Source organism: Xiphophorus hellerii, chromosome 1 (genome assembly GCF_003331165.1).
Source record: "Xiphophorus hellerii strain 12219 chromosome 1, Xiphophorus_hellerii-4.1, whole genome shotgun sequence".
NCBI lineage: Eukaryota > Metazoa > Chordata > Actinopteri > Cyprinodontiformes > Poeciliidae > Xiphophorus > Xiphophorus hellerii.
In genome coordinates this window covers 9,224,193-9,249,553 of record NC_045672.1, presented here as the reverse complement: position 1 = coordinate 9,249,553, position 25,361 = coordinate 9,224,193, and the positions used below count along the sequence as shown (strand labels likewise).

Genomic DNA, 25,361 nt, shown 5'->3' with positions numbered 1-25,361 from the left:
TGGGTGTTATAGAAAGTAATTTATTACACAAACCAAAGCTAGTTTACAAATACAGTTTCCAGTCATGTGCGTGTGTATAGTTTAGTATGAACAAACCCCCACATTTCATATTTACAGACTTTGCATACAGCGTGGTGTTCTTGTTTCTTTCGTTTACGTCACTGCTTCAGCATCCAAGAAAAAATAAATCAGGATTTAAAAATCAAGAGTAAAATCTTACAAAATAAAATAAAATAAAAATTCTACATTATGAGTCGAGCCGATTTATGCCGCCGCGCTCCTCCGTCTTTTCAGCCAGGTTTGTGTGCAAAACAAACGAGAAAGAAAAAAAAAAAAAAAAAAATTTCAAAAGCCAGCACTCGTGACCCTGGCGATGCCCTAGACAGGCAGCCGAGAGGCCAGCCTTTCTCCTGACTGCCTAACAACAGCATTTGGCAGGGATGATTGACGGTTTCTTACAACCAAATGTAAATCATCAGAAAAATTCTGGTAAAGCGCCAAGAAGGAAAAAAAAAAAACAAAACAAAAAAAAAAAGCCAAAGAAACTCAAGCAATAACACAAATAATTCCCAAAGACTTCCACCTCCTATTTTTTTTTTTAAATACTGATAGACATTGTTTATGACTTTCTTATTTTTAAAAAGCTGGAAATAAAATACAAATACAACACAAGACTGGTTTCTGGAACAGGCTCCACCCAGTAGGCCAGGAAGAAGAACAGGAGGGTATAATGCTGCCAAGAGACCCTGAATCTGCCAGTTAAACATTAAAAAATAAACTGTTTACTAACCCAAATAAAAACTGGCCATACATCTTTTAAGAAAACGTCTTTAAAATAGTCCAAAACGAACAGCAGGAGGTTAATCCTTTCACTGCACAGCAACTTAAGATTACCTGCACAAAAATCCATCTGGTCGACCAACCCGATGAGTGAGACGTTCCCGTGGAAAATCTTCCAGATAAACGTGTTTTTGTTTGTCCGCTTCACCGACGAAGCAGATGGAAGTAGTTTACTAGCAGAACTCGAATATGTAAATAAGGGTCCATCGGAGGCACCTCACTTCCTCTAAAAATATGATTTAAAAAAAGAATTATCTCTACTGTGTGTTCAATCTCTTTCTTTACATGCCTAAACAAGAATTTCACTGTTCATCTCAAACAAGAGGATCAGTTTTTGTGCATGTAAACAGTATTACCCCCCCTCCCTCTCCTTGTTCTTTGTCCTGGTCTAAACGTCAGGGCAAGGTGAGCACCAGCGGTCAGCTAAGTGGAACAGGAAGGGATTGGAGCTGCTCAGGCCTCGCCATGCGGGGCAGAAAGCTACCTCTGCCGTCCAATGGGAAGTCGATTCCTCTGCCACTTCCACTGATTCAGGCCAACTCGATTTACCGGTAAATGGAAAAAGAGCATGCAAATGATCACCGATCAAAGTGGATGCACCAGGAGCAGAGCAGGCAGTCGTTTGGTTGCCTTGCGTGGTCACAACTAATCTTTTGGACGCTGCTAATAGAAGAAGTCGACAGCTTGACGACCAGATCTGGTGATGACTCGTTTTAAATGAGATTATCAAATTTGATCTACAATCAATGCTCGATATCAGGCGACCTGTGGATTATCTCAGCAAGACTAAATCTCAGCGTGCTTGTCTCTGGGAGTGTGTAAGCGTGGGATTAGACACAGTGAGAGGCAAAGAGGTGTGAGCATGCGAGCATGTTGCCTCTGCTCATGTCCGATCTTAGAGACGATTTTCTAGCTCATGATGAACGCTGGAAGGCTATTTGTGGGAGGATCCTGTTAATAAGAGTCCACTGGTGTCTGCCTACTTTTACGGAAGTTCAAGTAATCCATCACGCAAAACTAAGAGATGCTGCTCTGGTTTGGTGTTTACTTCGTCATGGCAACTTTTGTGGTCCAACGGCAGCCTAGAGCACTCGGGGAGGAATAGCTCCCCTTCTCCCCTTGTGGCAAAAACAACTAAACTTCAGTCTTCCTTAAAACAAAGGTCTACCAGTCTGATTTTAACAGCGGACTGGGATTCCTCGATCATCTCAATCAGTGTCAGTGGCTTGCCAAAAAAGAGCAAATCTAACCAGCTGTCAGCTGGTAGCTGGTGTAAATCTCCCGCCCCAATGAAACACACACAGGTGAAGAGCCTGATGGTTTACAGCGGCAGTCATTTACTGTGCTCCTTCCTTCCTAAACCCAAGTCCCAGGGTAAATAGAGTCCAACAAACAGCCAGTTTACAGCGGTAGTCATGTACTGCAGTCTTTTCTTCCCCTTCCCTCCCCTCCCTCTCGTTCTAGTGATCCCTCTTTCCCCACTGAGCCCTATCCCCGGGTAGAACAGCCCAGGGCAAAAACAGTCCAAATATGTCTGCCGTTTTACAGCAGTGTACATCTATTGCTCTTCTTTCCGCGGCGGGCCTGCAGCGCCGCCCTGGTGGCCATCTCGAACACCTCCCGTACACCATCCTTGGTCTTCGCAGAACACTCCATATAACCAAAGGCTGCGATGCGCCCGGCCATGTCCCGGCCTTCCTCCGACTTTACTGGTTCCTGTGGGATGAGGAGACGAATTGAGTTGGGTTCAGCTTCACACGTTCATTATGAACAAAGAAGACAGTTCACATTTATTTGATCCAGCCTCCCCTTTAGACACAATTATTCACCACTATAGAATAACCAGCAAGTCGACGCACAGCAGCTCCCGAATAAAGACAGCAAAACCACCATTCACTGACATTTTAATGAAATTAATGAAAACTTGGTTCTTGTAAAAATAACATCTTGATTTTTAAGCTGAATAATTTTTAGACATAGTTTTAGTTCTATGCTCAAACTGTAGCATAATTTGACAGTCCAAATTATGCTACAGGTCATATGAATAGGATAGTAAAGAAGAATGTACTTAAATATGTCAATAAAGTACAATTAATAAAAATGTTTGTGATTTACCATTTGCTTATCTTTACTGACAGTTTATTTGCAGTATGATAAAAAAGATTTTCAGCTATTTTTGTCATCAATTGTGACACCCACAAGCTTAATTTCATACACCGTTTAGATCTCGACACCTTCTATTTGTGTGTGAATTCTTACCACCAGGCCAATTCAGATGTTTTGTAAATATCAATACACATAAATAGCTGAAATACCAACAGAGAGCCTTAAGGTACCCCAAAACAATGCTGAAATATTCAGAGAATGACCTAAATAATTTGAAATAATCCATAAAAAGAGGTACCTGCTTCATCTTGGCCAGCTCTCGACGCGTGTGTTCATCATTACGTAGATCTTTCTTGTTTCCTACAAGGATTATAGGGACGTTGGGGCAGAAGTGTTTGACCTCCGGGGTCCATTTTTCAGGAATGTTTTCTGTCATTTTAAAGACAAAAGAAAAATAACCGGATTACGTAGTGTTTAATGTAGGAGGATGTATTGTAGAATAATAAACAATTACAATTAACAACAAAAACAATATTTTTATATATATGCCTTTTATTGCAACAGCTATCTGATATTCTTAATTATCTAATTTGACCTTATAAAAATTATTGGATCATAATAACTTCAACGTGTGATTAGAAGATCTGGAAAAAAAAAAACAGGAAAATGTGTGACTATTTAAAAAATGTCAAATGTTCCTTTTCAAGAAGCTCTAAAACTAAAGTTGAATAATTTCAATCTACAAACACCTTTAAAAAAATAGGAAAAACAGGAAAGTGTACAGCAAAAACAGAAGCATTAAGTTTTTTTATGTTATGCCTGGATGCCTGTGTGGTTTTGTACTCACCCAAGCTGTCAGGGCTGTCTATGGAGAAACACATGAGGATGACGTCAGTGTCTGGGTAGGAGAGGGGTCTCAGCCTGTCGTAGTCCTCCTGACCGGCCGTGTCCCAGAGAGCCAGCTCAACCTGACGCAAACAATCATTAACATGAGAACACTGGCTACATGTTTTAAGAAAAGGGAACAAGGAAAAAGAGGAAGAGGGAAGGAGTTTTAGCTTTCATTTTAACAGAAAAACTTTATATCCGTTAGAATTTGATTCAATTATATAAGCCCAAATCGACCAAACAGAATGCAATTAGAAGAGGCAGACAGGATCAAGACCGTGCTAAAAATCTGACCCACATAAAGTAGCTTGTGTTGTCCTTTACAGCACACAGGGTTAAAAATTAACCGGCCACTAAAGACTCGGTCTCAGCTTCCCAGAATCCCATTAACCAAGAACTAGGTCAGGACTTCCAAATTTGTGGCCAGTGAGATGTCGTGTCAGGCAGTTTCACAAAAAAATAAAATAAAACATCTATATCTAGATAGATTCACAGAGAAATGAAAAACCTACTCTAATCATACAAAAACCACTATGTGAATAAGGTGCCACCCCATGAAAAAGGAAGACTTGTCCAACCTGTTTGCCGTCCACTTCGATGTCAGCAACATAGTTCTCAAACACGGTGGGAACGTAGACCTCAGGGAACTGGTCCTTGCTGAAGACAATAAGAAGACAAGTCTTCCCACAAGCTCCATCGCCGACTATCACCAGCTTCTTACGGATGGCTGCCATCCCTGGAGAAGAGCAACGAAAAGAGGTACAGTTAGGCAAAACATCATCATCTGAAGGAAAATAAAACATTTTTGCCCTCTGAGATGAACGTGTAATTAGTGCAGGCCTGCATAGTGCAGATGCAACACCATGCTTAACACATTTAACCACACAGACCAAGAACAGCTTTCACAACCTCAGGTTCAGTAAACCTGGGCTGAGAGGAAATAATTCAATATCAAATTAAAGTATTGACTGTACATATTTAATTGAAGTTTTATCACTCTATAAATGACCAAAAAACAGTCAACATAAACTTTTTGTGTCAGAGGATTGGTTCATCTCAAAGACTGTGGTTGTCAGTTTGCCCCAATGGACGGGTTGGAATCACGCTTTAAATGCTAAACATTGTTCCAGATCTTTAAATACCAGGAGCTTCCTGTTCTCACACGCCATCAAACAATCACAGCACAGAGCAGAGCAGGAACATGTGAGCTGCCAGGAAGTCACATTTAGCCAAGGCTCCAGTAATTCAGACCAACACTAATGTGTAGGTGGCCAACTGAGTTAAAGGAAGTCCAGGCAAAAAATGACACAGATTCTTACAGGTAAACAAATAAGACTCATCTCTGACCAACAGAAGGGTGTGGACAATTACTTTATTCACAGCGAGGAAATTAAATACACCTCAATCATCAGAGATTAATTTAATAGAAAACAAACTGTTGCAATGGTGCCAAATCTGTGCCTTCGTTGTCTGTTGGATAAAAAAACTAACTTCCTAAAAACTCTTGTGCTCTCTGACTCACCAGCTTACAGTAGACGCTAGTTGGATCTGTAGAGCTAGCTATGCAAATGCCTCTCCTTTGTTAGCCTCTGACAAAAAAAAAGCAAAAAAAAAAAAAGCTCATGAGTCATATTCAAAGAATTTGGTGACAACATCCAGGTTGATTATGATGCTAACACTTCATTCACAGTCTGTTCCCATCAGGTTTCATCTCAGATGCACCAAAGCCCTGTGAGGTGCTGTAATGGTTCTTGAATAGTCTTAAGTAGGACGGCAATGTCAAACAACATCCGACCGTTCCCTTTATGATGGAGGATAAAAAGAAAACGAAATGGGGACGGTTGCAGCCTGCAGGCCGGTCTATGGTCAGTGTTTGAATAAGACAGCCAGTGGGGAAACAGATATAAGTGACCTGCTTTCAACAAATGCTTTTTATGTGTCTTCCACCAAGCCTTTAAAGCTACCACACTTAATTATGAGGAAGAGACGTAGCACAGATTGTCTAAAGCAGCTTCTGATTCTCAGTGGAAGGATGAGATTTGCTAGTTGGTGTGTAAGTTTGATGGGCATAAACAATTAAATATATAAAGGCTAAAGAAAATAAAACCCACCAGCAGCAAGGAAAATTATTGTGCAAAACTTGGACCACAAAAAGGAAGAAGCTTTAACAACAATCGTTAAAGCTTCTTCCTAGTCACAGTTGACCAATCCTTTTTTTAAAGGACTGTGTTCATGTGACCTATCAGGAAGGGTGCAGGATTATGGGTGTAAGAAATGAAAGTAAAAATGGCAAGTCAACAGTTTTGAGATGGACATATGAGCTAAGGTTGGGCAATGTGGCTCAAAATCTCAGAATTTTTTTCATACGAATTCTGATTTTAAATTTTTCTCCCTTGCTTTTGTTTTTCTTAAAAAGAAATTACAAATGATAGGAAACATTTTCAAAATCTTGCTTTATTTCAATCATCATGGTAGTTGACCTGAATTCAAAGTCCAACCAAATTCAAACTGTAAAATGAAATGGTAGGCCATGGGCAGGCTGACTGCATTGGTGGGGGAAAAAAGCCCAGATTTTCTAAAGAGAAGGACTTTAGTGAATCAGAATTTGATTAACTGATTAAATCTGATTAATCAGCCAGTCCTACTGTGAGCAGAGAGTTTCCAACAAAATAATTTGATTCCTATTCAAACACACTGAGCTGATAATTAGATAGATCTAATTAGAAATGTCTTCTGATAAGATTTCACAACTCTTTCAGTAGGGATAATATCCAATAGAGAAGGACCGAGTAGAGTACAGTGTTTAGGAGTTTATCAAAATAAAGCCACAAAAACCAACAATCAATGACCAATCAATATATTTGTGAACTAATCAAACCACCAAACTGACTCCAGAGGCTTCAAAAGCACCTTATCAAAATATCAAAATACAGCTACCCGTGGTGTTGCAAAGGTGTGAAGTGAAACACTTTCCCACAGGCATTACTGCCTTGTATGATACGGATCTTGGTGCATTACCAAAGTAGCTAGCTACCGTTTTACATGATGATTCATCATCTTGTCCTTTACACAGGATGAAGTTGCATCTATAGGCAGGAAATATCCCACACAGTGAGAGTACAAAATTAGCTGCTATTTAAGGCTGAGAAATATTTCAGCCTCAGACAGAAACCTGGCAGGTCCTTTGCTTTTACCACCTGATAAGTGTTTAGGAAACAGACTATGTGTAGATGAAACTGGAATGTGTAATTAAAACATCTTATTTTATAATAATGCTGCTTGATTTGTTTAGTTCCTAAGAACGAAAAACCACTCTGCAAAAAATTCTTCTCGTGTTTTAGAAAGTTATGGAAAACAAAACCAAACTTGTTCCCAACATCTCATTACCAAACTGACTAACAGGACTGAGTGTTAACCTGTGGAATGACAATCATTGGGTCCAGCCTACTTGTGCTTTAAATAGACCTCTATTCTTAGGTTGATGAAAAAGAAAGGACAACGATCTGAGACAATGCCTGTTAACAAGATGCTATCTTGCACTATAAGGTGTGATGAAGTCAGTGCACAGTATGTGTACTTTACTCCAGACTTTAAAGCAAAACAGCAACAACTAGCTAGAAAGAACATCTGCAAATATCATAACATGTTAGGTGAATAGCCACACATATCACACAAGTCTTCAATTTAAGACTTTAATTTTTTTTTTTAAATTTCAGTGGTTGTGCGAGTTTAAAGCTAGGAAAACCAAACATTTTATATTTGTGTGATTCAGGTTGATCCTGTTCTCGGGTAACTTGGAAAATTACAAAAACATCCATTCAACCGAGTAATCACTGCAGAGACAATTACGTCTGTTTGCAATGTGGTGCGTCACACCAATGTTAAACTATCATCAACGCAGACACCACAACAGCAGCAAGACAATCAGATAATTAGTGGTCTCTTAACCCGTCAAATTTATTATATCAACAAATCAAAATAATTCAAATTGAGTTTTATAAGAACAGTGATGTTATAAATCATCTTTCAACATCTCACAGTTTAAACAAAATTAAGTTGCCTTATTGGGGTCATACTTGATATGTGTAACTAAGAGCGGATGTAGTTAACATGAAAATAAACAGTTAAAGAAACCACTATTTGGAAAGTGTGTCAGCATTAAAAAAACATTTCATAAGTAAGTGAAGCTTCAGAAACTGAGCTTAAGCTATCCAAAATGTATTACAGAGAAATTACACTCAATACCCAACAAAGCATGAACACATAGTCTAAGCTGGCTTGTGTTATCCTTCGTTTACTGGAGGATCTTTTCCCCAAACTAAAGGCGTTGAGCAGCCGTCTGTTTACAGCGGACGGTGGCTGACTTCCTTTGGTGAAACTGAAAAGATGAATTTACTAAACAGCTTTGAGGTCGACGGCATGACAACCCTGCAGTGAAATCCTGCTCACACCCACCCATGTCTTAGGCACAGCTAAAAGAGCCACAGCAATATTCATATGCTATACAAGCCACTCACTGGCAAGAACCACAAATATAATACATTTTAATGAGTTATTTCAGCAAAATTAGGCTTTTTAATTAACAATTCAACTTTTGATTTATGTAGGATAATACAACTTGTCCTTCTATAAAGTAATTTTATGCTTTGATAAATAATTAATAGTAAATGCATAGATTAAATACATTCCATATTTAAAATACCACTGGCAGACATGGATATGGAGGAAGGAAAACAAAGACTGTTGCAGTTTTTAATCACAAAACACGAGAGAATTAATATGGGAAAAAAAACAACGTGAAGGATGTCATTACCGGAGTGATCAGACATTTAACCAGTTAGAAAACTGACATCTGACGTGAAGGGCGGCAAACCCCTACGAGGAAGTCACGGAAAATGAAAAAGAAAAGCTGCGCATACCCACCGAGAGCTACCAGTGTCCAAAAAAAAAACTTTTTTTCTTTTTTTCGTAAACTGCAAGCCACTGGGTGGGTCACCAGAAAGATGGCGTCATCACAGAGGCAACAGATGGCTAGTGTGTCCGCAGTGGAAGAATGGGTGGGTGGCCCCGACACACATCAAACTTGCATATCAATATATTTTATACGCTTATTAGTGAAGGTTACATTAATTACAAACAATACATATTTAAATGCCGAATATATTTAGCTGAATAAAGATGCTGTCTACTCACTAATATGGCACAAAATCTACACACACAAAAAAAAAACTACATTTAACGCGAATGTAGTGTTTAAACTAACTTAGCTGTTTAAGTGTAGCTTAATAGTCCCTACATATTTTTTTGGGAAACTAAATTTACAAAAAAAAGACAAACGATTGAGAGATGGTAAGCCGCCTGATTAGCCGAGGGAAGAAAAAAAAAAGACCTCATTGTTTGGCTACGGCTCGCAAATCAAGGCCAGCCTTTGAGGCTCAGTTTTTAAGTCTGACATAGTTTTTCGCAGTCCCCATTAAAACCTCTGTTGACCGTATGTGAAATATGTGATACATTTCCGTCTTCGTATTTCTGAATTAACACGGCTGTTTTTTTTTTTTTTTTAAACCAAGTAATGTGGCGACTGCGGAAGAAGCACAGAAACCGAGGTCGGACAGTGGGGGGCAGAGTACTTAGCTACGGCAAGCTAACAGCGCTAGCATTTAGCCTCGCTGGCTTGGCCTCCCAAAACCAAGGACAACTTTACAAATTAATGTTCTAAACTTTTAAACTAAGCAACACCAAATAAGTGTCTTATTTAAAACATTATGTACTCAAGAAAGTAGTTTACCTTCAGTTTATGTGCCAAGCGGTCGGGTTTTTCAGTATTTCTCGAAGCTAAGCGGCTCTCCAGTCTGCCCAGTCGTTCGCTGCTTCCTCCTGTCTCAGTCTCATACAATGAATTAGTTCACGGGAGCGCGCCGCCACCGTGCTGGGGGGGGAGGGGTGGCAGGCACGAGCCCAAGAGCCACGCCTGCGCGGGCACGTCTGGAGCTAGCTGGAGCTGAAGGGAGCTAAATGTGTGATGTTGGTGAATTTAGCCATCAACACGGTCTGTTTTCAGGCAGGCGTGCAATTTCATATATTTCCAATTAACTCACTGAGTCACACACTCTTAGTACTACAAATAGTACAACTTTATGACAGTAGCGGTTTACAAAGGCCTATCCCTAATGACTATTTATTATATCTTTACTTGAGTCCAGAAATACTCAAAACCCAAAGTTTCCTTAAATTTTAAGCAACAGTAGTGTTTTTTCAAGAGCCCAGTGTCAATAAAAACACTCATTTTAGCATCAAAACCAAACATGTTTTTTTTTGTTGTTGTTGTTTTTTTGGGTTTTTTTTACTGGCATCATGTTATTTTAAAACAAAAGTAATGTTGTTTACACAAAGCCAAGCAGATTAACAGGTTTAAACCTACAGTTAATTAAGCTACAACCTCAATGAATCGGGGAAAAAAAGCTTCTTGCCCCACCTAGCGGTAATTTAACGTAATAAAAGTACTCAAAGCAATGGGGAAATACTGTAAACATAAAACCAATCCTTTTAGCTTTTTATTAATATATTTGAAGAATTTTGCTACAAATTTGTTGAAGTTAAAAGTTGAAATTCAAAATGATTGTTTTTTTTTTCTAAATATTTAACTTACTGGGTTATTGGGGCCTCGCGGAGCAGCCAGTCACAGCCTCCCACGTAATGCATGGAGGCACCTATTGTTCTACCGTCAATAGAATGTCTCTTTAAAATTATATATTTTTTCTTCCATCCTCGTTAACCCTTGTAAAATCCTAACATTCTGTTTACTCCACTTGTCCTACGGGTCGAAAATGACCCGCCCTAACAAAAGCCCCAAAATAAAGCAAATTAATTGCATTTTAAATCCAGCTTCACTGCTATTCTAAGTTGTATTTGTTTTCAACACACATTATAGAACATTGAAAAGTGTAGGAAAATTCTGTTATTATTTTTGCAATTTTACAACTTCAAGTAAATGGTTCATAGTTACGTAAGGGACTTGAAAGATAATAAATATGGTTGGAATAGATGATTTTTTTTTTTTTTTACAGAAAAGAGGATCTGACTGGTGGTTTCGCTGAAGGCTGAGAATCTTTGTTTCTGTAGATCACAGTTGAAGTATTGATCTGCACAGCTCTGGATTCTGACCAGTAAATAAAGTTTATTTAGTTTATGAACATCAAAACGACAAGAAGTTCATGATTTCCATTTAAATCAAATCCAAGCTGAACATTGAATTAAGATCTGTTGACTTATATTTGCAAGAAAAAAATAATAATAATAATAAAATGTAGGCAATTTGAAAAATTGCCTACATTTTTAAATAGGCAATTTATAAATAAAGTTAGGTTATTTAAAGAAGGATCAAAAGACACAGCTCTTTGGACAGTGAAGAGTTTTAATAAATTAATGGCACACTTAATTATTACATAAGTTATTTATTGTCGCTTGACATGCTTCACTCTTCATAAGATTAACTCTTATGGACTCTTCCAGGACATACTGGAGCAGCAGTTTGGTATTAAGCTTTGAAAATACAAAAATTAAGTTTGGCCCTCATATAGTTTTAGTTTTTCTCTAAATTTTTCTAAAACTGTATTAGTTCTTAGAAAAATGTACATTTTGAAAACTTAAAAAAAAATCTTCAGTCCTACATTATAAAAAATAAATGTAAAATTTTCTGTTTCTCTAAATTATTCTCAAAATATATTAGGGATAGATTATGAGTAAAACATATAGTGCTATTAACATGAGTTGTATTAGATTCTGGCATTACACTGGAGCCCAAATGTGAACCTGAAGACAAAGGATGTGTAGCAGAGGCTTGGCCAGCAGAAGTGACAGAGAAAACTTCACCCGTGGAAGACTTTGTTAATCTGGAATCAACTGAAGAACTCACTTCGGTGGAGCCCTTAATTCCTCCAGAAGACATATCGGATACCGTAGATCTAGAAAACATTGCACCTGAGATCCAGTCAACAAAAGATTTGCAGGTACAGGTGTTTAAACCAAAGCCAAAGTTTGGGGTGGACTTTGTTCTTCCAGGACAAGTATCAGATTTGGAGGTGGAGGAATTAGAGCCGGAGCCATGGTTTGATGGAAACCCCCCTATTCATCTGATCCATCTGAGGGGGAAACTCTGTCAGACAGAGAGATTGTCAGCTTCCTCTGTGGAAAAACAGAAAGAGGCTTCACATTTACAATACAAGAAAGATTCATTGTCTTTGTTGATGCACTTTTTGATCGTCCAGGCCATTAAAACTTCTGGCTTTCACTTCTGTCTTTGGGACGTTCGTACCATTCATAAACGCCTCATAGAAAAAGTTTGGGCTGAAGTTCAGGGGGAAGAAATTCCCAGTGACCCAGTAACGATCTCAGTCCATAGCCAGAAGATTTTTGAGGCTATTTGAAAATTATTTAGGGGATCCAGTCAAGTTCTGGGATGTTTCTTACAAAAAACGCAGTATTGGAGAGAATAATTGTGGCGTCAGTCTTGAAATATATTGCAGAGACACTGTCCTTAATTGCGCGTTTTTTCAAAGGCCTGGGTGAAGCCATATGCAAACCCTTTAAACAGAGACGTGTGAAGTCCACCCCACCTGTGCAGAATCCAGTCAGCCAAGAGGAGACTGCCCTGGATGGAAACCAGCCGTCTGAATCATCTGTGGTTGAGGAACTCTGCAGTGGAGCTCATGCAGGAGATGAAGCATCGTCAGGTTCTGCTGCAAATGTAAATCTCCAGCAGAAATCCCTGAGGAGACGACTCCTACTGAAGCTGAATCAGAAGAACGTGTTCCAGAGTCTGGCAGCAAACAAGTGGAAAACCAGGAAGAAAATGAAGAAGTTTTCTCTCTGGGTGCTCTGGGTTTTTCCCATAAACAAAAATATGTTCAATAGACCCAGCATCCATGTTGGGTTCATTGGTGTTTCAACAGCAATGAGTGAGTCTGTGTTTCAGCATTTCTATCTATGTATTCATTTGATTTTCTAGTAAAATCACTTCATAATCTATCAATTATAGAATATTGTTCTTTTTAATATTCAAATGTTACCAATAGAGTGAATGCTGAGTGTGACATTTGTTCTCTTTGTTCTTATATGGGTCATATATAGGGCTCTGCGTATTCATGCCTATTGTCCAATCAGTGATTTCTTAGGTCTCCAACTGGGACATACCCTTTCCGTTTTGTTAATGTTGTAGTGCTTTCGTAATTTGTAATTGTGCTTCGTTAATGTTGTAGTGCTTTCGTAATTTGTAATTGTGCTTCGTTAATGTTGTAGTGCTTTCGTAATTAGAATTCTTTCTCCACCTTTCTGTCTCCCACACACGATAGTTGGCAGAGAGCAGAGCTCCCCTTTCGAACTACAATGATGGCGGAGCTCTCAGTTTACTACAGAGGAGGGCTGAACAGAACTACTGTGATGGTGGAATGTTTTGGGCATTATATGACTGGTTTAACTCAACCACTGTTACACATGGTATTAGTGTGGCCCTTTAAAATGAAGCTTACTGAAAATTTCAAAACAAAAGCCTCAATATTCCCCTCAGGTTAGTGCACCGCCTCAGAATTTTGGCTATTTTTTTCTCTCAGGTTCGTGCACTGCCTTGGTAAGTGTCTGCTTCGTTGGGCTTGTTCCTCCGGATCCAGGACAGCAAACAGGACACAACCAGAACTGAAACTTCTTACAATCATATTTTATTTAATTGTGAGATAATGTATTCAAAAACCGAAAACAAGTATCTTTGCACAGCATAGAGAGAGAAAAGGAGGCTGTTTTTTTGTTTGTTTTTTTTTAAAAAAAGAAAAGAGTAGATTTCTGGTGAAGCATACACAGAGACAGAAAAGGAAAATGACACTTCTCCAAACCATTTAGGGAATGAAAATAATGAAAGGAAAACACTTTCTGACAATCTTAGGGGGGTGAAATGACAGTTTCCACAAGTGAGTCATGAAGGCTAATATCATCTGCAAGTGTTTTAGCCAAGGGAAAAAAAATGACATTCTTTGAATGGTGCCTGGAAGATTTGACAAGTTATAATTTACACATCCAGACGAGTCTTTATAATTGAGAGCAATAGGCACTTTATCCACTATAACTCACATGTAGTATTGTGTCAAGCAATCCTATGTTCAGTATTATTTTGTTTTTTATGTTGGTAATCAATTTTCTATTTGCAACAAAACAGGAATTTTTGTCTTCTCAACACAATCTGAAACAGAACAAGGATTGGGTGAAACCAAGCTAACTAGACTCAGTCTAAAAACCCCCATCTTCAGTTATTTCATAAACAGTGACAATGCGTTTCACTCTACTGCTGTTTTTCCATTACAACATACAAGCTGAAGTGAGCTGGCAGATAAATTTGACACTATGACACCAGGTTTTTTTTGTTTGTAAAAAGTATAAAATCAGTATATGCTGGTATGTGAAAAATTAAGTATTTTAACATAAATATTGGTTACTAATAATCATTTTGACAGATGATCAAATGTATACCCTCACCCTGAAGTTAGATTCAGGACGTTCCAGGCAAAGTTTGTTTTTCTAGACTTTCTACCAGCAGGCTCTTGTTCATTTCTGGTTTGTACAAAACTGTAAAAGTACTTCTCCCAGAATTGATTTCTTCTGCTTTTACTTTCCTGTCACATTTGCAAGTTTTGGGTATTAAAAAGCATTTTAATTTTAGATACCTGACATCAACATAAACAGTTTTTAAAAGAGGATTTTATTTATTAGGGGTGGGGGGAAAAAGCCTATCAAAAACCAACGTGGCTCTACGTGGAAAAAGTAATTGCTCCCTAAACCTAATAGCCAGTTGTGTCATCCTGCTTTGTGATTCAGCATTTGTGATAATCCACAACAGAGGAATTTTGGTCCACTCCTCTTTGTAGAATTATTAAATTTCAGCCACATTAGAACATTTTCTTAACATCGGGCTACTTTGAGACTTTTCTTTTCCTTTTTGTTTGCAGCCATTCAGAGGTTTTTTGCATCAGTGTATTGTCCTTCTGTGCACTTTAAGTCAGAATTTGACAATTTTTTGTGTGTCTGTGTTATGTTTGAAAGCAAAATTGTGGTAAATCTGTTCAGGGACAAATACTGGAACAACACAAGACAACTGCCAAACGAACACACTCCAACATCTACTTCAATACATTGGGAGGCTCTTCCCCGTCTGAATTTAATTTAGGCAATAATAGTTTGTCCTACTTTTTTTTTTTTGCTACTAGTGCGCCATCAATGACATAATCCTCTCTTCAACAAGGGAAAACTGTAGTGAAAAGTTAAACCTGTATTAGATACCAAGATCATAGTTATGTTTAACATTCAGTATTTGTTTAATAGGACACACTAAAATTGGGGTAAGATTCTTTTTATTCCCCCCGCCCCCACTTACAAGAACATTAGGATATTAATTAGAAAATAAAGGACATGGTGCAGCTTAAACTAATTTATCTTCTCAGCTCAACTGAAGTGACTAAACTTAAATATATATATATAAAATACCAATTTGACATCCTAGTAATCACTTCCACTACTTTCCTATCCGCTAATGACGTTAATCAAAAAGGACACGGGGAACATCAGACCTCCAAGTAATTGATTCTTTCCCCCCCACACAATAAAATGTGACATCTCCAGCAACGACTGCCAAGAAATTGAACAAATTGCTGACCTTTCGATCTGCATGGACTTCTTCATGTTGATATTGATGAAACTATTTAGTTCACGTTGGAAAATCATTAACTGCCTTACACTTTTGAGCTTAGAAATAAAAAATGTTCCAGCAAGAGGATTTTCTGACACATGGAATATAAATCAATGCGGCAGAAGGAGTGGAGCTACGTGTTCACGGGGTTTAATGTGTAAAATTTGCAAAAATAAAAATAAATAAATAAAAAAATCCAAAACATGAACTGAAATTAATAAATCATAAAACTGTTGTCTATTAATACCAAAAACTATTTTCTGCACTTCCTTGTGCATCATTAGCTGTTGTTTTATTAGTAAATGTGAAGACATAGCCCACCTCTTTATACTATTTACCATATTATAAGACAATGAAATAGGTACAGACCCCAGGATGTGTAAGAGTTGAACAGCAGTGCGACAGGCCCAACACTTCTTGTTAGATCAAACAAAACAAACTTTTAATTTCCTTTAGAGACCAACAGAACCAGAAGAAGAAAAACTAAAGGTTTTTTTCTACTGTTTGAGCAAAGCAGTGAAAAATAAAAACAGGCCATGTGCTCCATTTCTCTCTCTGTGGGAAACAAAATGTTTCTGGAGAATCATTCTGGCACTTCTTCAAGTCTTTGAGCTTGGCATCGCCGTTCAGCAGGTTGGTACCACCTAGACGCTGTTCATACTCTTCGTTACAAAGCTGGTGATCCAAATGGAACCAACACACCAGTAGCAAGTGTCACTAGAAGCAGCTTCGTCTGCACTCAACAAAGGATAAATATTTTCACCTTGCGTCTTTGTCATCAACCGTTTTCTTGTAGCAGGCAGGCAAAACGACAAATACGTCTGTTCTGAAAAGACTTAGAAAAAGAGATCTGCACAATGATTTTGTTATTTCAGAAAGAAGGTGAAACACTTGTAGCAGTGATCAGAGTTCTGCAAGTTGGGATGTTGCCCTAACATACAGATTTTCTTTTATTTTCAGTTGCACGTGGGAAGGAGAGTAGGAACTAGGTTTGCCCAACGGCGCCGAGCTTTTGTGACAAACATGTCTGAACTGAAAGCTCTTTGCAGTCTTTAGACAGTTTGTGAGAGCACAATTTCATGTGTTGCTCATCACAGATGTTGTGTAGAGTGAAATATCGACATCTAATCATCGTTACTGAGTGTATTACCAGCCGGGGACGCGTGAAGCACTAGCATACTGCTCAGTGACACCAACGAGAGCGTGCATCTGCATACACCAGAGGCTCCACTTGCTATGACCTAGAGCTTGCATCCTCGAAGGTGATGATGCTGGACTCGGGGTGCTGCACTCCGCCTGGAGACGCTGTCCCGCCGCTCTGTGATGCCGACGATGGGGAGGTGGAGGACAGGTAAGTGCCTGAGGGCCCTCCGGACGTTCTCTGTGCCGAGGACGAGGCATCGCGCCCACCGGGGAGGAGCGGCTGGCTGTCGGTTCGGACCTCGTCGTCGTCGTCTTCTTCCTCGTCGTCCATGCTGGGCCAAGCGGACTGGTCCTCCACTCGCTTTAGGCGTTCGTTCAGAGCTTTCAGGGCCAGTTGTCTGAGTCAAAGAGGCAACAAGAGACAATGATTGCTAAAATCAACAGGATATGTAAGGTAAAGCTGAGAGGAAGCACACATTTACAGGGGATCTGCAGGTTTCAGCAAGTCAAATTTAAGACTTGTTAATGCCATTGCCAACTCTAATAATTAAGAGAAAAGAAACTACAAATTTAGGGAATGGATGGAGCAAAAACTGTTTATGACTCTTGTGCCTCTCACCCTGCATCAGGCTCCCTACAGACTTTTTTGCACAGAATGAACGTGGCATCTTATAGGCTGGCAACAGAAGTGAGTCAGTGGCGAAGACAAACATAGTCCGACTAACTGGAAATAAATTTGAACTTACCCATGATAAACACAAAAAAGCTAGCTGGCAGGGGTATATTAGCAGCTAGTTCAACTGTCTCCAGTCACAGAACATAAGAAAAATGTCTGTGCACAACTCAAGCTTTTGCCTGACAGAAAATTACATGTCAGAATATACAACATGAAATAATCCTGCCATGCCAAAATTTAAAACCTGTACTTAACGTATTTAAGGCAAACTTTTCTAAAAAAGAAAAAAAAAGGAATTGAAGACATTTTAAGGCCTTAATTTTAGATACATGAACTAAAATTCCACACATCCATTTTTAAGGATGTGCAGAAATCCTGATTTAAGCACAAAGAGCAAGTCTTCATCACCCACATTCTAGATGAAATATCTGTCTTCTGCTGACATTAAACCCACTCTTGGGGGGGCGGGGGGAAGAGTGTAGAATGTTTGTTGTTTGTTACAGTTCAGCTCCTGATACCCCTAAATAAAACCCAGTGCAATCAGCTGCATTCAGAACTCCACTATGTGAAACCACAGCACCCTCTATTGTCCGCATAGCTGCAGCTGCTCTGCGAAGGCCTCGAAGGCCAATGTTTAGAGAACATTGGTAAACAAACAATGACATGAAAACCATGAAATACTAATCTAGGAACATTCTAGATTAATGCCATTCTAGATTAATTAACTAATGCCAACCATTGGCATTAGTAACTCCTTCTTTTCCACTGTAGCAATTTCCTATGAGCCACTTAAATTATGCATCTGGTGTGAGTATCAAGGGCAGTTAAACACTAACCAAAGGGCAAATATATTACAGGAGTGCAAAATATGAACATTGATCTTGCAGCGATCAATTCATTAATTAAAATTGAAAAGACTACAACAACTGCAAATCTGCCAAGACATGGCCGTCCACCTAAACTAACAAGCTGCTCACAAGGAGCTGCAGGAGAGGCAAGAAGTAGCCCATTGCTGACAGAAGGACAGTATGCCACAAGTAGTGTTGTAGACACAGCAAACACTGAAGCAGAAGTTTACTTTTCAGCAGCAGCTAAACATACAGCCACAGTAACAATGGAAAGGTTTTAGATCAAAGAATATTCATGCATTACAAAGGCCCAGTCAAAGTCCAGATCCAAAATCCAATTAAGGAGTCTATGGAAAGATTTAAAAATGGATGTTTGTCGGTGCGCTCCTTCCAATCTGACTGAGTTTGAGCTATTTTGCAAAGAAGAATGGGCTACAATTTCAGCCTGTACGTGTACAAAAGTGGAAGAGATGAACACCAAAAGAATCGCAGCTGTAGTTGCAGGAAAATGCAGTTCTACAAATTAATGACTCAGGAGGACTGAAAGCAAAAAGGCAAACAACACTTTTCCTATTTGCATTTGCAAAATATCTTGAAAACCTTACACCCTTATTGATGAGAATAAAATATTATATGATACAAAGCTCAAAAAGCATAAATTTTGCATAACTCCCCCTTTAATCATTCCATTCTTTCTCAGTCCTACACATAAAAAAAGATCAAAACATTTGCAAGGCAATGTTGCTTCACACCCGAATAGTGATTCAGCTGTTCTATGGTAACTCTTCATTTCTCCTAGAACCACTTCAGCAAGTTCTTGCACAAGCCGAACACATTTATCAGACGTTAGTCTGTTCTGGTATTTCATGTCTGACAGCCCGGAGAAAAACAAAGTAAAATGTCTTCACTTGATTGTTTGAACGGAGCTTTGGATTTGCTGAATAAATCTATATTTCTATCTTGATTACGGCCCAGTCTAATCAAAAAACAGAAGGCCTCTCAACTTCTAATGCAGCTAATCAAGATCAAGAAATTTCAGAGGGATCAGAATAATTTACATTTATTCATTTAAGTCATTGTTATGTCTGTTAAACTAGAAAATACCTAACAAAACAACTAAGTGCAACAGAAAAATCTGCCTTTGCTCAGCTATGGCTCACATAATTCTTTTACACTATAAATACCATGATTGTTGGGATAAATGTAATAAAACCGTCTAAAACTATGTGCGTGCTCGGGATTGCATCTTATATTAACCGAATCTGAACAGCAGCTTGCAGGAGTGCCTCTGTGACAATCGGGCTCGTAGAAAAATAATGTTTAACAGCTTGACAGAAGGTGTTTGTGAGAGTGTGAAAGAATTCATGGAAGGCTGCGACTGGGAAAACAGCACAGCTGCATAACAAACCGCACAAGCAAACAAGACAAAAAGGAGCCTTTTATTTCAGAGCAGCTGAGAGGAAGGAAAACTGTTTAATCCCATGATTTATAAGTACAACATATTAACCATCAGCTTGTAGTATAAATACTTCACATTCCTGTTTAACTTGATCCTTTTTATTGCTAAAAAAATCTAAACTTCATACTAGATTGCTTAGAATATTACAGTTACTTAAAACCAACTGATCTGTGACCAACAATCTATTGACCAGAACCTCACCTCCGCCTCTCAGCATCCTGGGGGTCCGTCCCTGGCAAGCTGATTCGTAATGGCGGATGGCGCCCCCACGTCGTACCTCTTCACCATCTTCCTGCACACCTTTATCTTCACCAGGGCGGCGTGCACGAGACCGGCGAGCAGCCCCACCGCCGGCTGGACCGCCTCAGGGAAGAAACTGGCAAAGGCAAAGTGGTCGGACATGTCCCCGCGGCCCCGGCTGTGTCTCTGGTAGAAGCGCAGGTAGACCCAGCCGGACAGCGCGCCGTAGCTGTACGCAGCCAGCGGGGCGCAGCTGCCGAGCAGCCCGGACAGTCGCAGCAAGGCCAGGAGGAGGAGGACCAACGCCGGGGCAGCTTTGAGTCTCACCTGAAACCAAACGGGGAACATTTTGGGCGAAAAGAATCGGGAGACGTGGCTGGCAAATAGTTCAGTTTAACATAAGTAGATGAATAAACTTTTTAAGCTTGTAAAACCACAGCTGTTTATCTTACACAAAATAAAACATCCCTTTATCAAACACTAATCTGACTGAGGAAGATAATTGTCTGAATTTGCTTGCTAACGCAAACAGTAATATCCGTCGTGATACAACAGCGTATTACAAGAAAATGAGCCCTTAAAGGAGGCATTGTCAACAAAACGCCATGATATTCAGCAATAATCTGCTATATATGTAGCATGAATATATAGAAACTAAATAAGGACAAAAAACATAATGAAAAGATAACATGCCAGAACCTTTTTGACAAAAAAGAACAGTAAAAAAGACAAATCTAGACAGACGCTTTGAATAAATAGGTATGACCTTTTAATTCTGGTGTGTTTTGCTGGATAAAAAAAAAAACTATAGAAGAACTTGAAGCATGTTTTTGTCTTATATGCTAAAGTCCTATGAAAACAAAATCTGAAACCCAAAGTCAGGAAAGCCTTGACTGGTTCCAGTGTTTTCACAGTAATTATTTTAAAATTGTCAGCTTTATGCATATTTTCCAAATTCTAAGATGTAAAAACTTGAATGCTTTTTAGATTTAAGCATATCAGGTGACATGTAACTTTGCAACGAGAGAGAATGGATTTTTTTTTTTTTTTATCAAAATAGAGATTTAAATGACTCTGGAAAAACAAAAACCTCTATAGAAACTATTTCAGAAGGATACAACACACTTCAAATAGCCAAATTATCGAGGTGTGATCACAGAACCATCAAAGGCTTTGATGAAAATTAACTGTCAAAGATGTGAGAAGAATAGTGTCAGTAAGTATTTTGAAAAATAATGACAACTCCATTCCTCACCTGAACCCTAAAAGAACTTGTGAGCTAAGAAAATCAAAAGGTGAGATTTTGTTCTTGCTGTCATGATATGTCTGCAATCAATCAATCAATCAAATTTTATTTGTATAGCACATTTCAGCAGCAAGGCATTTCAAAGTGCTTTACATCATAACAAACACAGAATCACAATGCAATATAGAATCAATCATTAAGTCAAGTTACATCAATAAATTTGTAATTGATTACATTTCAAATACAATTCTAAACAGGTGGGTTTTCAGTTGAGATTTAAAAGAAGTCAGTGTTTCAGCTGTTTTACAGTTTTCTGGAAGTTTGTTCCAAATTCGTGGTGCATAGATGCTGAAAGCTGCTTCTCCTCGTTTGGTTCTGGTTCTGGGGATGCAGAGCAGACCAGAACCGGAAGACCTGAGAGGTCTGGAAGGTTGATACAATAAAAGCAGATCTTTAATGTATTGTGGTGCTAAGCCGTTCAGTGATTTATAAACTAACAACAGTATTTTAAAGTCTATTCTTTGAGCTACAGGGAGCCAGTGGAGGGACTTTAAAACTGGTGTTATGTGCTCTATCTTCCTGGTTTTAGTGAGAACGCGAGCAGCAGCATTCTGGATCAGCTGCAGCTGTTTGATTAATTTGTTGGACAGACCTGTGAAGACGCTGTTGCAATAATCAATACGACTGAAGATGAACGCATGGACGAGTTTCTCTAGATCTGGCTGAGACATTAGTCCTTTAATCCTGGAAATGTTCTTCAGGTGATAGAAGGCCGACTTTGTAACTGTCTTTATGTGGCTCTGGAGGTTCAGGTCAGAGTCCATCACTACTCCCAGGTTTCGGGCCTGATCGCTAGTTTTCAGTTGTAATAACTGAAGCTGTGCATTGACTCTAGATCGTTCCTCTTTAGGTCCAAAAATAATAACTTCAGTTTTGAAGTTATTATAACTGAATAATAACTTCAGTTATATGTACATGTGCGGCGCACATGTACATATATTCTCCTAAAAAAAAGCCTGAAACTCACTTTTATTTTCATAAACATTCAGGCCTGAAGTTTATTTACCTTAGTTCAATATACAAAGGAATAATTGAAAATACAACTTGCTTGACAGCTGAGCATAAAGTGCAGGACATATACATTCTTAAGATTATGTGTTCATCCAAATTAAAAGCAAAATACTTCCAGAATCAAGTGACTACATTGGTGTTTGCACTTGACACTTGATTTTGTCCAAATTGTAAAAAAAACAATTATGTTTCAAACTCTACATACATAAGGCCCAGATGACACTGTTCTTTTTAACTTGTGCAGCATTACACTGATAATGCACTCCCATTAAACACACCTCACTGTAAAGACACCTATTTATGATGATCCTTCAGTCTCACCTGTGGGACTCTGAGTACCGTGGTGTCCCCCATGGTCTGCTTCAGGGCCACCAGGACACCTCCCAGGAAGCCCGCGGCTCCGTAGATGCGCACAGCAAACAGGAAGTGCAGGTCAAACGTGGCCACGTAGGTGAGGAGGTAGGAGAGCCCTGCCAGAAGTCCCGCTGACACGTTGACCACGGCGAAGAAGATCAGGAGCTCCAGGGCCCCCCACAGAGGCTCCAGGAGGCGCCCACAGGCCATGACTGTCCCCACGCTGGCCGCCACGCCCCACACATGCTGCTCCACCAGCCCATGGGTCACCAGCGTCCACACCCAGAAGTTGGGAGGAAACAGGTAGCCAGGGGTCACGCCTAGCGCGTAGGAAGTGTCAACCGCCCAGGCCAGCAGGTAGAGGAGGACCACCAAGGCGCTGATGGTTTTCACCACCACGCTGGTGCTCGCCAGCGCGGCCAGGAAGTGCTGGCGTGCCACAGGGAGGTAACGATTCATTTTAAGTCTGCTTGGAGGAGGGTGTTCCTTGAGCAAATAAGCCCAAAGAGAGAGCTTACAGGCGGGTCAGTTCGTTCTGGTGCGTCCGGCTGCTAGATGTAGCTGGAGGAGCAATAATGACAAGCAGAACTGGAGAAACCAGCGAGTCCTGGCGACATCAATATCCAGGCTTTTCTGTGAGCCTTCATCCAGTATCTGTCTGGAATGTGGACAAAGCTGCCTTTGGTTCTCAAATACTTCTCGTCAGGTGTTTTACCTTTAAATAAAGTAAGCTACAACATACTCTTTGTAGCTAAAGACGGTAACGTTGATAGAAAGTCATAATTTTACACCTCAACAAGCTAACAAACTTAGTAGATAAGCCCCAAAGTATGCGATAACCTCAGCTAGGCAGCTTTTTGAATTAGCCACCAAGCTAGCCACCTTCACTTTGTAGGTAGCAACACAAGGAGCCGACAAAATGTCTAACAAATTTCTGGAACGTGCTTGGAGTCAAATATGTACATTTCAAACTGAAACAAATACAACCAGCAGTCTACTTTTAAGGAGACGCTTCTGGTTGAGTTAGCTGGTAAACACCGGAGTGCTAAATGCTGGCAAACTGTCAAACTAACCCTTCAGGTACGATTATTCACGTCCGTCGCAAAGTATGAAGACAATACAGTTTCTCTGGAGATGAGAAAACCCAGTGAGTGTCAGAGGAACCTGGTCGTAGTGAAGCAGCAGCCCGGAGCTCCAGCCTTCGGTCTGCTGCTCTCTTGTCCCGGTGTTTGCCTGCCGAGTCAGCCCGAGGATTTCCCGACGTTAGCAACAGGCCCAGGAAACAAAGCTAAGATGCGTTGAAGAACCCCACAGGCTTCTGGTAAACTTTACCGGCTGTTGGGTCACTTCACCTTTATTTCTTCATTCTGTTGCCTTTGGATAGAAAAGCTGCCTGGCGAAATAATGTTGTTTTAGCAGACACTTCTCTTCCCAGCCATTTACCACCGTCATCAGCAATGGATGTGGAAACGTCACGTAACTGCTTTGGAGCAGAGCATGCTGGGTAATTGAGTTGTGAATTACAGCGCTAAAGGTAGTTCCTCTTTAACGTTTTCATAATAAAGGCAGTTTTCTGCAGGGATTTTATGATTGAAATACACAGAGGGGCACATGTTGGTGAAGCGGCGATGAAATTGATTTTTTTTTCTTAAGCAAATAAATATCTGAAAAACATGGCATGTATATTTGTATTCGGTCCTCACCAAATCGAGATTTTGTAGAACCATTTGGTACAATGAAAGCAGCTTTACTCTCCAAAAATCCTATATCAAGAGGAAATCCTAACTATGTGATTGATTTTATTATGTTAACTTAAAAATAATTATTGAACTAGTTCTTTTTATGCAGAAATATTGAGAAAAATCCTTTCAAATAAATGTTGTTTTAATTTTTTTTTTGGTACTATATCCTAACAGGTTATTCATTCGTATACTTCCATCGGGACAGAGGAACTTTAAAAAAGGTCTAAACGGCAATTTTCTCTCTGAGAAACCAACAGAAAGCCTCACATGCGAAAGCAGACAGAAATACAGTGTGCTTCACACAACAACCAAAAGCGAAGTGGAAACGCACACACACACATTTGCAGTCAAACTCAAATTTTATTTCTTGATATGGCGGATAATGTAACATATTTAAGCACATGACTGGTTTTTAGGCACAGTTTAGATCTAAAGTCTAGCAGGTATGTGGCGATTTTGCAGCTGTTTGTTTCTTCTGCCTGAGAATCATGCATGCTGTCCAGTGAGTTGAGTTGCCAAAGCAATGACTACTGGGTGTACAATGATTCCATTAAAAACCTGCAATACCTCTCATTGGAGTAGTCCGATTTCTACTTTATTTTTGGTAGACATTCAATGGCACCGAAGATATTTTAAACTAAAGTAACCTGCAAAGAAAAAAAAATAAAAAGGGATTTTTCAATGTCTGCCAAGAAAATTGTATATAAATTCTAATGAGAAAATCAAATAAGGTTAAGGTAGGATTAAAAAAGAGAAGATTTTCACTCTGTTCTTCTCTCATCCAACAATTTTACCAGTGTGCTACTGTTAGGCTGGATGCATAAACGACCAAATGGAAGCACAGATAAGTATGAGTGGAAATGGAGGGGGAAAAAAAAGAAAAAAAACCTTTCAAATGCAGAGAATTTTAAAAAAAAGTAAATTTTAAATGTTTTATTTTTGTTAAACAGTGTGTTGGAAGCCTCTTTAGGTGTTAGTTTTTTCCCCCATCCTTTCATTTTTTGATGGAAGGATGGAAGT

The 25,361-nt window shown here is 39.3% G+C and overlaps 2 protein-coding genes and 1 long non-coding RNA gene across 3 annotated transcripts; all 3 read right to left on the bottom strand.

The window, feature by feature from the left end:
- On the bottom strand, positions 1-9,748 carry rhoab (ras homolog gene family, member Ab). The gene is made up of 5 exons (XM_032565523.1): positions 9,623-9,748; positions 4,413-4,570; positions 3,794-3,914; positions 3,245-3,375; positions 1-2,556 (listed from the first exon to the last, which is right to left on the bottom strand). Exons 2-5 carry the CDS (start codon positions 4,566-4,568, stop codon positions 2,383-2,385), a joined length of 582 nt encoding a protein of 193 aa, XP_032421414.1. The 5' UTR covers positions 4,569-4,570; positions 9,623-9,748; the 3' UTR covers positions 1-2,382.
- On the bottom strand, positions 1-24,756 carry LOC116721710 (uncharacterized). Its single transcript, XR_004339667.1, has 4 exons — positions 24,743-24,756; positions 11,584-11,591; positions 9,224-9,235; positions 1-1,632 (listed from the first exon to the last, which is right to left on the bottom strand). It is a non-coding gene; the product is annotated as an uncharacterized LOC116721710 (long non-coding RNA).
- Positions 13,526-24,091, bottom strand: tmem115 (transmembrane protein 115). The gene is given in 4 exon segments (XM_032565496.1): positions 13,526-17,103; positions 19,890-19,933; positions 19,935-20,255; positions 22,567-24,091. Coding segments are annotated over 4 exon segments (1,164 nt in total). The 5' UTR covers positions 23,059-24,091; the 3' UTR covers positions 13,526-16,796.
- Positions 24,757-25,361: the final 605 nt, after the last annotated feature.